General features: G+C 37.1%; 1 protein-coding gene across 3 annotated transcripts in view; it reads right to left on the reverse strand.

Moving 5' to 3' along the window:
- Positions 1–16579, reverse strand: part of LOC149794419 (tetraspanin-9-like) — a 59664-nt gene that overhangs the window by 40744 nt on the left and 2341 nt on the right. For all 3 annotated transcript variants that reach the window (XM_089968624.1, XM_089968623.1, XM_089968621.1), the window contains exons 2-4: positions 13781–13939; positions 10391–10571; positions 9768–9820 (exon numbers count right to left, since the gene is read on the reverse strand). In XM_089968624.1, the coding sequence (XP_089824750.1) occupies positions 9768–9820; positions 10391–10571; positions 13781–13840 (294 nt within the window). In that variant the 5' untranslated portion in view covers positions 13841–13939. The remainder of the gene's footprint in view (positions 1–9767; positions 9821–10390; positions 10572–13780; positions 13940–16579) is intronic.

Raw genomic sequence — 16579 nt, forward strand, 5'->3', positions numbered from 1 at the left:
AACGAAATAGGTACATTAATATCAAATAAAAAAAAAATCTACCAATGGTAGGCTGTCTAAGGTTTTGAACATTCCACAGTATGGTCTTAATCATTAATCTAAATTGGCATGTTTTCCGAGTAGGCTCTTTGTTTTAATGCTATCATGAGTTCACTGTGACTTGTGAACTGGTATTTTCCATACGTGTGAGTAACCAATTTTCGCGTCTTTAAATCTATTTCCGTGATGATTAACAGTTTAGGTTACATACAGGGGCTACTTACAAATGAAATTAAGACTACCGATAAATGGTTATAGTGATAGGGGTACAATAGTCAAACAGTACAAGACATTGACACTTAACAGTTACGATGGGTGGAAGGTAGCGGATCTCCCATCCACCCCACATCGTAACTATCAAAGTCGGCGTCTTCCAATGTACGACTGTAAATCCAGTTGTTTTAATGTCAGTCTTTGAACCCCCTCCTCCCAATTCCTATATCCGTGTACCTATAGTTTTAAATTCATTTGTAACGACCTGCAGTGAAAGTGCTGTAGCCCCAGTGTTCTTGGCAGATTTTATGCTTCCCGGCTTTTCTTTTCAAATCTAGTCAAATAAAGAATTATTTCTATTCAAAAAAACGGCAAAGATGTGCTATTTGATTCTGTCAAATCAATTATTAAATTTTCTAGATAAAACATAAACCCACAGTTTTTATTTCGTTTTAAAAGCGTGCAGTGTGTATGCCTTCCAGTTTACGTTAGTTGCTTTGCACGTGACTATTTATAGACGTTAGTATAAAGCAGTTCTCCGTACGGTTTATACAGAAATAAACGCAATCGGGTCTGATCACATGATTATGTTCTGACCAATGGAAATCTTCCCTTCATGTATCAACTAATGCAACTGCAATTATCAAAACAATAAACCACATAGGGGGCGCTCACCAGTTATTATGTACTTTTGAGAGAGTGACGTGTGTAAGGTGAAGTTGTTTGCATTTACAACATGCACAATGGAGAGAAGGTTGACATACCTCTATGCTACATTAATGTAATGTGGATGATATTTCTTTGGATATTGTACTTTTGGAAATTGTACATGATATAGGCACACTGCTAACTAAAATGACTGCTCCCTTGTGCTAAAAAAAATCAGCCTGAGTTAGTCTAAAGTACACTATCCATAGCAGCTATTAAAATAGGGAAAATGAATTTTGCCAGACTAGACAATACCGGCTTCTGATAGTGCAATGAATGAATTACCAAATGTATAAAATGTAAAAAAAAAAAGTTATCGGCTCTTTTTTTTATACAATTTACATCTGAAGTTCAGAAGGTGAAAATGACCAAGTGGAGCTAGCACTTTTTTGAAAAGTGCACATCTGGAGTAAGGCCAAGCTGTATACTCTATAACCCATATTACACCCATCAACCATACACCAAAATAAAGGGAATTAAAGGTTATTTGAATTTACCTAATATATACAAGGTCTCTTTTAAATAGCTAGTATAACCAGCGAGGAAAGCCAGTGAAATTCTTTTTCTTTAAAATTATATGCAAAATACGCCACCTTAAATTGCTGTTCCGAAAATTAAAATGAATACAGACATTACTGAAAATACATCTTGCTGATTTTTTTTTCTTTTAATGAATGAATAGAGGATAAGTACATAGTATGACATGAGACACATTCGGAGCATCATCGTCTCCAGTGCGAATCAAATAACTTCGAACCTCCGAAAGAATCTCGTAGGAAAACAAGTCAATGAACCATGACCCAGAAGTATTAAATTAAATAATACTTTTCTAAAAGCATGTTATCTATTTTTCCAATATGTATGCCGGGCATCTATACCTTTTAGCATCTTGGCAGACATTTGCTTCCTAACAGAAGCACTGCCAAATAATATCGATTGTTTATGGTGGATATGTGGATGTGACAACTCATATATGGCATACATGAATCGGTGACATATTTATTATATAATAATTACTCAAGTGATCAGATCACTATATTTTTGAAAATTAAAACCTCATAATCCATCATAAGCTGTGTTTTAATAAAAAAATGCATGTAAATGAGACAGCTGCATGAACTAAGTTACTTACTAGCACAATTTCAAAAAAGTATACGAATTTTTGCATATAAAGATGACCTTATTTCAAAACAAATATTTGTCATTAATGCCTATCTGTTTGTTACACTAATATGCATTCACAATAAATGTCTATTAGAAGACCACTATACTTGTAAGTCTATTTTTAGTTTGTGAAGGCAGATTTAAGTCAGATTCATCTTCATTATCCTGGTCATCAACTAATCCTCTACTGAGTCATCTTCAATATCCTGGTCATCAAGTAAATCCTATACTGTGTCATCTTCAATATCCTGGGCATCAAGTAAATCCTGTACTGTGTCATCTTCAGTATCCTGGTCATCAAGTAAATCCTGTACTGTGTCATCTTCATTATCATAGTCATCAAGTAAATCATGTACTGTGTCATCTTCAATATCCTAGTCATCAAGTAAATCCTGTACTGTGTCATTTTCAGTATCCTGGTCATCAAGTAAATCCTGTACTGTGTCATCTTCAATATCCTGGGCATCAAGTAAATCATGCACTGAGTCATCTTCAATATCCTGGGCATCAAGTAAATCCTGGACTGAGTCATCTTCAGTATGCTGGTGATCAAGTAAATCTTGTACTGAATCATCCTTAATATCCTCGCCATAAATAAATCATATGCTGAGTCATCTTCAGTATCCTCGTTATCAAGAATTACCTCTACTGAGTCGTGTTCATTATCCTCGCCATCAAGTACTGCATTATACTAAATCATATTCATTGGCACCCGTCATGTTAGTGCAGTCTTGAAGCATGCACTCTCTGTACACCTTTGGACTCACGCTGGCAGCTAGGGTGTTAACAGGAACAATTTAAAGGATATAAATCACAAGATGACCTGAGATGGACAAGAGCCAGTAATCCACTGAATATCAATAATTCCATCCCCCTCCAACTGTCTATCCGATGCTCTCGGGAGATAGCACATCTGGAGCTGCTACCAGACTACGTCAACATAAGGCACTTTGGTAGTTAGCTCACAGTGTGTGTTGATGAAGCCTATTCTCACATAGAATCAACTGTCCTGATTCAACTGTCCCTTCATTTGCATACTACAACTGGTAACTGTGTTTTTTCAAATGACAGGTTGGAGTAAAAGCAGTGTACTGTAAACGCTTAGAGGGCTGCATAGAAGCTATGTGAAAAGTGTCGTTCATATCCCTACGATGTAAAGGCATCTTGAAATGCTTGGCGCTGGTGAATGAACTTCAATCCCTTACGCTTTCTCTGTCTGGAAAAGATGCTGCACGTATTACATCCAGTGAATGCATTCAAACCTAACAAGGTGGTGCAGACTTCATTCCCCAGTATAGCTTGTTGATACTGATGAACCTAGTTCCGTTCTTTGCACAACATTGCATGCACATGTCACATTTGATTTTGCTTGTGAACGCTGGGCAGATGATCACCACCACGTCTGCGTCCTCAGCTGCTAGTGCCACGGACTTCATGCCAGAGTCTGTTGCGTGCTGGGTGTGAAAAAGCAGATGTGTATCTGCCTCTCCATATGGGACGTCAAGAGCTTAAACGTTTTCAGATTGTTCCCTGGTTATCATGAGCATTTAGTTTGGTAGCTCTCATACATCACATTTTCACCAGTTTTGGCCAGTTCACTACAGAGAAATGTATCAACTTCTGTTTGCGAGTTGGACATGGCAAGATGCTCCTCCAGCTCTTGATCCTGTTTCTCAAACTGGCTCGCCAGTGCTGCTTTGTTTGTCTTCCTCAGAGTTCAATCGCAAGCAGCCAAGGACTAAGGCAATGGTCCTAGTGTGTGTTTTAGTACATTTTCTACTGATGGCTGTCATTAGCATTCGTCACAATAGGCGATGATCTGATTTGAGGATGGTTTCCTTATTAACGGATTTGGTTCTTGTCTTGGGCTAAAGACTGCTCCAAGACTTGAACGTCAATTTTAGGAGTCGTTCATGAAAGGAGGAGCTTATGTGAGTCCTGAGTCAATAAATTAATTTTTACATATGGGGGTGCAATTATGCTCGAGGATGTACCCAACAGATCGTCATCGCTTGACCCCATTGGATCAATCCAACTATTTTCAAGAAGGTCAGCAACTGAATGGACACGTGATAAGTCCCATTTAATGCGGAATATTCCTAAATCTGGATGGCTGGTTCCATGTTCCTGGATGCCGATCAGACAATACAGCTGTTTCATGCATACGGTGCGATATGCTGCTGTCAGATAGTACATGGATACTGCAGTTAGTCTGAGACTGGGACTGAAGCCCTTAGGTATGTGTGTCCCTGTTAACAGTTTCCTCCAAATTCCAAACCACTGGTGTCGTGCCAAATGCATTGTTTGCACTTATCTGGACCGAAGATCCACCAGCGATAGATGTTGATAGATAAAGTGACGGCTCTCTCTTAGCCTTGTTATCAGGGCATAATACAGACAGGAATCGGGCGTAGTTTTGTTTATCATTTGCGAAGCACACCGATATCATCTAATGTATGTGTCACGTTTGCTCAGCCCCAGTTAGTAAGTCGTGTATAAACAAAGGTATTATTACAATCCATAGTTTGATGTCTGAACATAGCCGGAGGCTCTAGAGTTAATCTCTTACGCAAGATTACCGTGACCAGAGAGAAGATCTGGCATCTTGAATCGGCACAGGCGTTAGATCGAGCGACTTCCCACCTATGTGTTACAGATTGTCCAAAGATCAGAGAAACCCGCAAAGAACGGGGCGTGTCTTAAATCCGTTCCCACCTGGACAGACAGCGAGAAGGACATTGTCCGCTAAGTTTGATTTGATCGGGTCAAAGCGACATCCAATCGGAATTTAGACAGAGGGTGTGATAACAATTTCGATCCGAATTATAACTTCTAACTAGCAAGCAAAAATTTGGTTTCGCCTTGACAGATTGCTGAGCAATAAGGGATAGAGAGGAGTTTCTAAGGAAAGACAAAGCTTCGTAAAGGTCAGTAAGTTATTTGCTCGATTTTTGCAGCATATTACGGCATTGTAATTGTAATTAAGTGTAGTATGTATACTTAATTATTAGGATCGTTTAGTACGTATAATTACCTTTGTAGTATTTAATTTACATGCATATTTGAGAAATGAGTTTGAGTTGTACGTAGAGAATTATGTAGATTGTTAGCTTGTGATCAGAATTAATTTGTCATTGGCTAATAGGTTACTTCGTATTAAACTACGATACATTTATGCATGTGATATGTTAGAATTTATACATGCCTTGAATTGTGAATTTGGAAAATGGTTGAAATGTGTAAGATTAGTTATTATGGATGCATGGATATTTGAATATTTGTGTACTTTGTATGAGTTGTAATGTAAAGAAATGTGTCTGATTGCTGTGATATTGTTTAGTATAATGGGATTAGGAATATGTACTGATGTGACGCAATTTACTGATGCATGTATGAGAGGTAAATAATACCGTGCCTTTATTATGACATTGTTTTACCATACAAGAACGTATGAGTATTCGGATGTGAATGAATGCGTGACCGAAGAAATTTAATAGCCGTTATCTGATGATAGGCCGTGTGTAGTGTGAGATGATAGGGCTTAGGAAAATATTGTACCGTCCTTGTGTTTTCACAGGATGCTTTTGGGGGACAGAACTTCCGGTTCAGATAAGTCCCGAGTCTCAAAGATTGGAGACGGAAGTTAGACTTGCAGAGCAGTCGGAATCGCCAAGTCTAGTCGGTGGAGAGAGTCGAGGAGGAGAAAGGAAAAGGAGTCGAGGAGGAGAAAGTGGAGAAGGAGGATGAGTATAGAGAAGTCGAGGAAGAGAAGGAATGTGGAGAAAGTCGGGGGGAAGAGGAGAAGGAATTGGAGGAATATGAGAGAAGAATACACAGATGAGTATAATACAAGGACAGGTGGAAAGCTATCTCACACTACAAATGAAATAATGCAATAGGCTATCACAGGGTCGAGCGGAAGGAGAGTATTTGGGAAATTTTAATCATTTGATTATTGAATTGTTATTATATTGTTATTAGATGAATTTCACATTTTTGTATATTCAATCATTTAACCGTCGGCATTGCTGACTGGGGCTCGGAGCTTTTCATCTGTCTTTCACTAATTTAACTTCCAACCAAAATCGAGCCTGGGTGGGACTTCTATAATAATTTAAATAAAATATTGGAAGCACCCCACCCCACACCTACCGCAGTGACGGCATAACAAACCCCGTCACACCATAATATATCATGCAGATATTTCATGCTGGCCTGCAGATGGTGAAGCCAGCTCTCCTCTCTGGAAATTCGAAGCATTGCCAACAATATCTCAGTGATATGCATGTAAGACACACAGAAATATGCTAGACGTCATTTTCGATTTCTTAGCAGGTTATTATACTCATTGTACAAGTTCACGATCCATTTTTTACGAGTGCTGAGAAAGACTGATGATCTGCTTTCTTCAACTTAACGCAAGCCTCTCGTGCAGCTTTTGCAATTCATTAGCATGGTCTTCTTCCATTTATGGATGAAATCCCTTTATTACAAGTCAGAGGAGACCTTTATATATGATTTTGTGGAGTCTCACACCACGGTTGTATTGCCGACCATTACAGAATGCGATTGACTGGATCTTCTGCAATCACAACAACCTCCACTGTATGAGCACGGAATCCTGCATTGCTGAATCGCTTTCCGACACTAGAGAGAAGACTGGAAATTGTGTAGAAGGCACTCATCGTCATGATAATAGCACCAAATGTTTCCTAATTCTTCTACAAAATTTTAGCACACTTTGAATGGAAAGCTTCATCAAACACAGAAACACCTTGTTGAAGTTCTAAAATCTTCATAATATCCTCTTTGCTTGGTCCAGTATTTGATGACCGCTTAATATATGTATTGCTGAAGCACTGGTAGTGGGCAGGAAACCATATTTGTATTGTTTGACTGACATTTAATCATTTTATATTAACTGACTTTCTGGTTAGCACCTTGTGCATAAAAGAAATCATACAATGTTTTTCGTGTAGTATTGGCTGCATCGTCATTCTCTGTGTTAGTGGGTTGAAGTGGTGTAATGGCTGGAGGACTTTTTTTGTCACTACTGTCGTAGTGGGATAATAAGAGGGGTTTAGATGGAAGGGCATCAAAGCGTATTTTACTGTCCAGGCTATTTTATGACCATGGGGAGTAAAATATTATTTTACGTCTTTTTTTGTCATGATCTTACTCAGTAGAAGAGGTTTGGGGCAAATGACCAGACTAGCATCTGAGCACAAGTTGTTTTATTAGAAACTATTGTTTCGCCAGTCGGATGAGTTGTTAGAAATGCTCTGAGCGGAGACGGTATGTCCACATATTAAATGGGACAAGACTGGCAGAATAGTTTAGAGTTCTTCCCTGATTTCATTCTTCTAGTTTCTTTTGGACAGATTTTTAGCCATTATCAGAAGCTTGCCACGGTCATTGGAGAATATGTGAAGACTTATGCCGAACTCGTCTTCCAGTTCACGACACATATGCTTCTTTGTGTGGATTTGATTTCAGTTACACGTATATCGTACACGATAGAGACCAGTTTTTCAGTAATATCATCCGTACTGTCGTGGTCGAGCAACCTATTGTTAACTGATGGCTCTAGCATTGCATAAGCTTTTGCCTCTCGGTCTTGCTCAGCGCGACTTTTGACTCTTAGTTCTGGCTTCTACCTTTTGTTGTTAATATAACATTATTTGATTGTATTGCGCTTCAGCAGCCATATTACTAACGTTTTGGCGGACGAACATTCATTTAGATGTACATACAAAAGAGTCTTATGAAATGAACATGTTGAAAATGAAACTTGATGACATTTTGGCAATCATTGTAATAACCGTTCTTTTAAGTTGCAATTTAATTTCTACAGCTTTGTTACGAAACAATTGAAGAAGTAATCGGTTTAAATATTCTCAAATCATTTCTTACATTAATCTCAGTGATGACTCGTCATCTAGTCATTGTGATATCATAAATTATTATGATGTATTAACAACCACATTACTGAGGGAAGTTCAAAAGGACCATTATATGCATCCTTGTTTTTTTTTTTTTTTTTTTTTTTTTTTTTTTTTTTTTTTTTTTTACTCAGGACGTTTTTCTTGGTGTTTGCACACGGTCACGTCATGATAAACCTGCTATGGCATCATGTTACACAGCATCAAACGTAATGCAGCCTGTGCGTGCTTAACAGCACATATTAAGCAATCCCCAACCCCAAAATAAGTGCAAAAAGTACTGAAGTACAATGCATTTCCATAGGACCTGCTCGTATACCAATGAAAATATGCGAGAGATCTATGAAATGTCATTGCAGTGACATCACGTGATAAAGACGTATAGATCACTGGACTTTCTCAGTACTATGTGGATGTCTTAGCATGTTCTGCGCAACAACTGTTCTGTCTGACTGATATTTACAACTTGCCCTCTGATATATTGAATCATTCTGATGACAGTTTTACAAATTGCCTTTCGGTAGCTATTTCGATTTTGAGCTGTACTCGATCAATACACTATATAGTAGTTATTCATACAACATCCTGTTTACTTTGAACCGATATTGTCTCCATTTAATGCATAGTGATCTGCAGAGATCCAGTTACTATATTGATGATTTTACATAGGTTGTTAAGAATGAAGCGGACACGTGCCATTGTGATTTTGGATCTGTCATGGTGAAAGATTGATTAATATTACTCAACACTAAACAAATTTTATTGAAAACGTCAACAATCGATGAATGTATTTGACTTTCAAAGTACATGATCACCAGAGCAATTAAGCTATTCAACCAAGTGTTTTTAATCAGTATCAGCTGATGGGGAGGGGGAAATGGTATATTCTTCCCCTAAACAACGACAAAGGTTTGAGAAGTGAAGCCCCCTTCAGCATCTCCTGATTGTTTAGGCTTTTTTTTTGGGGGGGGGGCAGGGGGGTTAGACTATCAAATCTACGTGTACTGGGTATTTTATAGGAAGAAACTGAGAAAAGGTATGTATGAGTTAGTGAGGTAATTTTTTTTCTTTCTAAGATGTCGACCCCTACAGCGTCCCACGGGCACTACCCTACCCGAAAAAAAAGATACGAGTCAATTTAAGGCACAAAGTCTGCATCTCACACTTTTATATTGTTAAATTTACATGTAAATGTAATTCGGGAAAACAATAACAATATATTTCTCAAATAGTTTTGTATTTGTTCCCAAAAGAGGAGTCTTTCTGAGCTTCAGTAAAAATAGCGAAATTGCTTATCCATTGCGTGGGAGGGGGGCAGACATGTAGAATTTGAGCATTAACTTTACGTTACAACAGCACTACAGGACAAAAAAAAAGACAAATTTGCTTCAAACCAAATACGTCTTCAATTAACTTCATTTCAAAGTAAACAAAAACATTATATATCTACTCTCGAACCAATTAACGATAATGGCATGGACAATGAAATATGTGGGTTGCTTGATACGCATGACAACTGACCTGACAGGTTCTTGTATTCAACTTGTTGAAAAGATTAATTTTGAACATTTCGGAATTGACGATTTTGCACTTCAGAAAAAGGGGTAAGCAGGAGTCGTACATTTAAAAACATTTTAATTTTACACTGATAAAAATATCGCTTACAAATGACTAACACGATGATGAATATTTTATACTTACGATCAGAACTGCCACGCGACTAGGACACAACACAGCACTGCAACCAATTCCCCCTATAGATCGAGAAGAAATCTGATACACAGATACAAGTAATGTATGTATGCATGTATGTATGTATGTATGTATGTATTGTATGTATGTATGTATGCATGCATGCATGCATGCATGCATGCATGTATGTATGTATGTATGTATGTATGTATGTATGCATGTATGTGTGTATGTATGTATGGGTTGTCACAAAAAGGCAAATGTTTTCGTTTCGGGTGAAAAAAAGTCTAAAATGTAAGAAACACAAGTGTATGTTACAAATATTCATCGATTAATTGGGAAAATTTTACAGAAATGAATTTGAAGAAAGAAAACCAAAATATTTTTTCATGAAGTAAATGGTGTGTTCGATGCATGTCTGGTGATTTAGTTTAAAATATATAGATATTTATAATACACCTACTAAAAATAGGAATTTATCTTAATTTGTTAAACGTTTGATTTTATCATTATGGTCATTGTTCTTCTATTAATATGTTAGACATTTATATCACGTGCGTAAGCTGAGAGAGAGAGAGAGAGAGAGAGAGAGAGAGAGAGAGAGAGGGGGGGGGGGTTGGTTGGTTGGTTACCTAAAATTAGACAGATGCTTCCTAGAGTCATGAAGACGATGGCAGCGCTGTTGAAAAGTGTCCATGCGTCCGTCGAGTGACCGGTTGGAAGCGCTTTCATCAAGGGAACCATGTACCCTCCTAGCATCTCAGTACCGAATTTGAGAAGGGCTCCAAACCCCAGCATGACCAGTGCCGCGAGCTGAGGCATGAAAAGTTACGTCATTTACACAAATAAGACTTATTTGATCTTTGATACATATTTTCCATTAACCCCTCAACATCGAGTAGTATCTGCCAGTCAGGCATGAATCATCACGCAATCTGGTGGCCGACAGAGAGCTTGCCCAACGAGCAGGGCTAATAGACGGATTTACGATACAACTTGTATCATATCAACCCATCATAACTGCATTATTTTAAACTATCCAAATCTCACAACCTACATGTCAATGACATCACAGGTCAAATAGTCACGTGATATAGACAATAAATAAATTTCTAAAGTTGTTGTACATAGATGTTGAGGGGTTAATGGAAAATATATATCAAAGATCATTATGGATATATTATATTGAAGTCACTTAATGTTTGTAAATGAATATAATGCGCTCTTAATTCTCGACATATTTATTCTGAGAAAAATGACCAGAAAAATTTCGGTATCGCAGCAGGGTTGAGAAAACCATTTTCAAGAAGTACCGAGCACGTGTCAGCACTGTTTTTGTTGGTATCACGTGACTACCACATTGACGTGCTCTCTGCTTAGTGAATCTGGTTTTCTTCAAATTGCTGCAATATTTACAGATTTTCGGTCGTTGTTTTCAGGGTCAGAGAAACTTGGATTAAGTAGGGTACCTGGTCCCAGTTTCAATAAATTTCTTAAAATGTCCTCTAACTGAGATTTGTCTCTATCATGCTTGTGAACATTCTTATAATGTTGGAATCTTCATCTGAGGCACATATAGTAGAAAGGATAGAAATTAGTGCTAAGGCTTTAAAATTTAGCATCTCTCAATTATTTTATTCTTTGGGAGAGAAAAAAAGATTTTATGAATCTCTTAAATTTAAGTAAATCCCAACGAGGTCTTCAAATTTATAACACGGCTCTATTCCAGAGAATTTGAGATATGAATATTTGAATATCTGATGACTCTAGTACTTTCAAAATTTATTATACAACAAACAATTTTCGCTCCTTATAACATTGATATTTTCCATATGAGTTCTGATAATGTTTGCATTATACTGATGAGTCATATTTCAATTACTGGGAATTTTTCATAATGTAAGACTGATGCTCAATAAACAGATTTAGAATGAGTACGCGGATCATTTTCCAATTTTTGAGAGACTAAAATACTGAGTTTCTCAGTAGGGAAACTTGTATGGTGATAAAGTTAATGCATGCTGAGTTTCTCAGCATGGAAACTTGTATGGAGATCAAATTACAGCATACTGAGTTACTTAGCATGGAAACTTGTATGGAGATCAAATTACAGCATACTGAGTTACCTAGCATGGAAACTTGTATGGAGTTCAAATTACAGCATACTGAGTTACTTAGCATGGAAACTTGTATGGAGATCAAATTACAGCATACTGAGTTACTTAGCATGGAAACTTGTATGGACATCAAATTACAGCATATTGAATTTCTCAGTATGGTTATATGGAGATCAAATTACAGCATACTGAGTTACCTAGCATGGAAACTTGTATGGAGATCAAATTACAGCATATTGAGTTTCTCAGTATGGTTGTATGGAGATCAAATTACAGTATACTGAGTTACTTAGCATGGAAAATTGTATGGAGATCAAATTACAGCATACTGAGTTTCTCAGTATTGTTGTATGGATATAAAATTACAGCATACTGAGTTACTTAGCATGGAAACTTGTATGGAGATCGAGTTACAGCATATTGAGTTTCTCAATATGTTCACACAGCGTGCGCACGCACGTGCACACAAACACACACGCGTGAGCGCCATACTGTGTTAAGCTGCAGATAATCGAGAGGAACCAGTACGTTGTAATAGCTTGTTTCCAATCTTTCTGCCGTTCATGCATTGCAGATGCCTTGATATGCGTTGCAATAACTTGTTTCCAATCTGTCGGACGTCCATGCGTAATGATGATTTTGCATGTATATTTTGGCAACAACATGTGTTTAACTAACATACGTGTTTTACATTTTTCCTTCAAACATCAACCCATAAAAAAGAAATTCAGTTATATAGTATGATATAAACATTTTTTTTATTAGATGAAGTAAAAGATGCAAAATACAACATGCCATTGAGCTTTAATCTATAGTTGGTCGATACCATTGTGTCATATGCTACTGTTTTCTCCTACCTGTTCATAAATGTCAATATATAACACTATGAATCAATTCACATTATTAGAATCGATTTTTCTTCACGTTGAAATTAATTAACTTTTCAAGTTTCGGTTGCATCATATGACAGTTAACTCAACAGCGTTTACGTCTATGTATATATGTCGGTAATATTTGAAATTGTGGCCATGCAAGAAATCCTGGAATTGCTGCCATTACATTTACAAGTAGACAGTATTTATAAAACATTTAATTAAAATGAATGGAAGTTAATTATTATTGGGGATTTAGTAGCCATTCAACATGCCATTATTAGTTGGATTAGTAACCCCGTATATTAAAACCTATAACCGTAAATGGATAGTGGGAGAGTTTAAAATATATAACCGTAAACGGATAGAGGGGGAATTTAACAGCTAAATGATTTATTTATATAGCCGTAAATGGATGGGGGGGGGGAGGGGATTTAACAGCTAAATGATTTATTTACATTTTTTTCTTGTCGTTACACAGAATTTCCTTATAGTAAGGTGTTACTTGTTGAAAATAATACAAAAGTGTAAAGGTAACTTCACACTGGAAAATATATGGAAATATATTCATAGCACTTCAATTGTTCCATCATTCTAAGCACTTCAGTAGTCTAATCGTTCGTATCACTTCAGATGTTTAATCAATTGTATTTTTTTAGCAATATTATCATACGTATCACTTCAGTATTCTGGTAATTCTTATCAATTAAACAAGCTAAACATTCGTATCACTTGAGTAGTCTAATCATTCGTATCAAACCAGTAGTTCAATCAAATGTATCACTTCAGTAATCTAATCATTCCTATCACTTCAGTACTCTAATCATTCGTATCACTTTAGAAGTTTAAGCATTCGTATCACTTCGGTATTGCAATAATTCGTATCCCTTCAGTCAAATCATTAGTACCACTTCATTAGTTCAATCAATCATATAACTTAAATCATAAATATCACTTCAATCGTCTAATCATTCGAATCATTTCAACCGTCTGATCATTTGTATCATTTCAACTGTCTAATCATATTTCTTACCGTGATAACTGTATTCAGGACAATTGTCAAACCTTTTACAACAAACAAAACGGCTCCCATGACGAATGAGTTCACAGAACCATAAGCTGTTCCTCAAATTTAATGACTGCAGACCATAGCGGTAATGTCTGACCAGAAGAGAGTGGCAGTAGTTGTTACCTGTAAAACAAAGTAAGTTGTTTCGTTTTAAGCTAGGCCGATAAATGAGCCACACAACTATGATGCGGTTTAGGGGATGATATTGCCTATTCATATAAACCTGAAAAAATCTGCAGCCAATTTTGTCTGCATAAATAAGTGTAAATTTTATACACTTTCCGGTATTTATCGTGGCTATGGAACTACCGTCGGCTGAAGCGTTCATTGGTGACGTGTACATTATATTTCCGGAGCAATCCAATGTTTGGCGACTTGTAAATCCATGTGGAATAACTCAGCCTTATGTCCTATGACCATTTTGAATTTCACGCTAGGTATTTGCTGTTACCAAATACCGGTGAGTGTTTAAAGCAAAATTACGAATGATAATGAACAGGTGGTATCATACCCACATATAGTCCATCTGTATCAGCACGGATTTGGGTTTTTTGACTTAATGGACTACATATAGTCCTACAAATAAAATGAGAGAGAGAGAGAGAGAGAGTCTCCATAATTCTATTTTTATTACAACGCTTTAGGAGGTTCTATTGATACCCTCCGTCTGTAAGTGTGTACCTCTGTTCATCTGTCCATCCTTTGCTTCATCTCCTAAACCGCTGAATAATATTTCACGGAAATCGGGTTATCTTGATTTTGGGGCCAGTATCTAAAAGATTCATGCCATTCTTGGCCCGCACCCCCACCCCTGGTGACCCTAGGAAGTATAAGTGTGGCGGTTAACAATTAGATGTAAAAACAAAAAAATTCAAATAAAGTAACATTTTCCAACATTACTGACCAATATTTTTTGTGTGGATTCATAGGAGGAAAATTCGTCATATCTATGGCTGATTTTGATTCCAGGTCGCTTTCTGGGGGTGGAGGTGTGTGTGTGTGTGTGTGTGATTAGGATTTTTAACGTAGCTTTAACAAATTTTCAGTCATATCGCTACGATGTCTGCAGTGTGGCAGTTTATAGTGATGTCTAGCACTGGGGCATCATGCCGCAGACATGTAGCATGATGTCCCACCCAGTCACATTATCATGACACAAGGCCGACCTGTCCTAACACTAGCTTCTTAATGCTGACTGCCTAGCGAGGCAACTGTTAGTACCATTTTTGTAAGTCTTTGGTATGACTCGACCGGGGTTCGAAGCCACGACCTCCCGCTTCCGAGGCGGACGTTCTAACCACTAGGCCACCGGAGTGGTCATGGGGGTGGAGGTACAGAGTGGTCGGGTGGTATGAAGGCGGTTTGAATGGGTGGAAGAAATCTTGTTATGGCATGCCAATGCAGATGTGATAGTAGTATTTATAAAAGTATTAAGTGTTTAGGTGAATTAGATTTAAATACTTTGCAAAGCAGTAATTTAACAGACATTTTAGCACCAAACAAATAAATGGATCGATATCGAAGAATCTACAGGTAGAAGCAATAAAGACATCCTGTTAGAAATAGAAACACACACACACACACACACACACACATATATATATATATATATATATATATAGAGAGAGAGAGAGAGAGAGAGAGAGAGAGAGAGTATCACAAAAACATAAAATCATTGGAAGATGTAAGTGAAACGATGGTTGGATCAAACCAGCCCACACAATGTTTGCAAAATTACTATAAAAGAGAGGAGGATATTGCTGGATACAAATCGGATGCCTCATTCCAGGCTGCTTTGTTTAAACACTACCTTTTTTTGCCAGTTTTGTTTTCCTTCCTGCAGATTATTTTAGTGAAATTTTTGCCATAATGTTCTTTGCTCTTTAATTTATCGATGTAATAGTATATCTCAAACTATATGCAAACTTATAGAGCCGTTTTAAAATATGACCGATTAATAGCATATAGTTTTGTCGCCACTGAGTCATATCCGGTCCATCATATCCGGTCGATCACCAATACATTGGTTCACCGATTCGCTCTTGCAACTGTTTGTTATGTAAAGTAACAATTTTATGCAGAAACTATGAGATAATGACAAACGTATGTTTTTCATATGAAATCAAAGTTTATCCAAATTATCTACAAACTTAAAACAATCAACCAAACAATTCGAGTCACTTTCAACTAACAACTTGTCGCATAATTAATGAGCAACGTCACGCTACGGTTTATCACTGCTTTTACTGGTGAAGAACTTACAAGTATGGCGAGATACTAATTTCATGCAGCGGGAAAGTCGTCGATTGCGGAAAAGAAACAGAGAAATTATTCCTTGCAAGAGTGCTAAAATGAAGAACTTTGGTTAAAACAAAGTGTTCTTAAAACTAGTCGCCATAAGTAGTTTGTTTTCTTTAAGCGTCTTATTTTCTGCGAGTTTCACTCGTGTAGTGCATTTTACATTCAAATAAAACGTGAGGAAAACAAATTGTGTCTCTCTAAAACTGTTACGATTTTTGTCCTTTAATTTTTTTCCCAAGGTGTCAGCTTCTAATATAGTATGGTTTTGTTCTACAATTATTAAGTGCTTCTGATAACGGGATGGGGAAGTTGTATGCATTTACAACGAACAAAATAGGATAACCAGTGCGGAAAAGCTATAAAATCCCTTTTTTTTTCTTTCAAAATAAAACCATATGCAACGTACAAAACTGTAGGTCGGAACTTATGATTGTATTTGGATACGTCCCGTCAGTTTGGATG

This window comes from Sinohyriopsis cumingii, chromosome 8, assembly GCF_028554795.1.
Source record: "Sinohyriopsis cumingii isolate HCF-2022 chromosome 8, ASM2855479v2, whole genome shotgun sequence".
Classification (NCBI taxonomy): Eukaryota; Metazoa; Mollusca; class Bivalvia; order Unionida; family Unionidae; genus Sinohyriopsis; species Sinohyriopsis cumingii.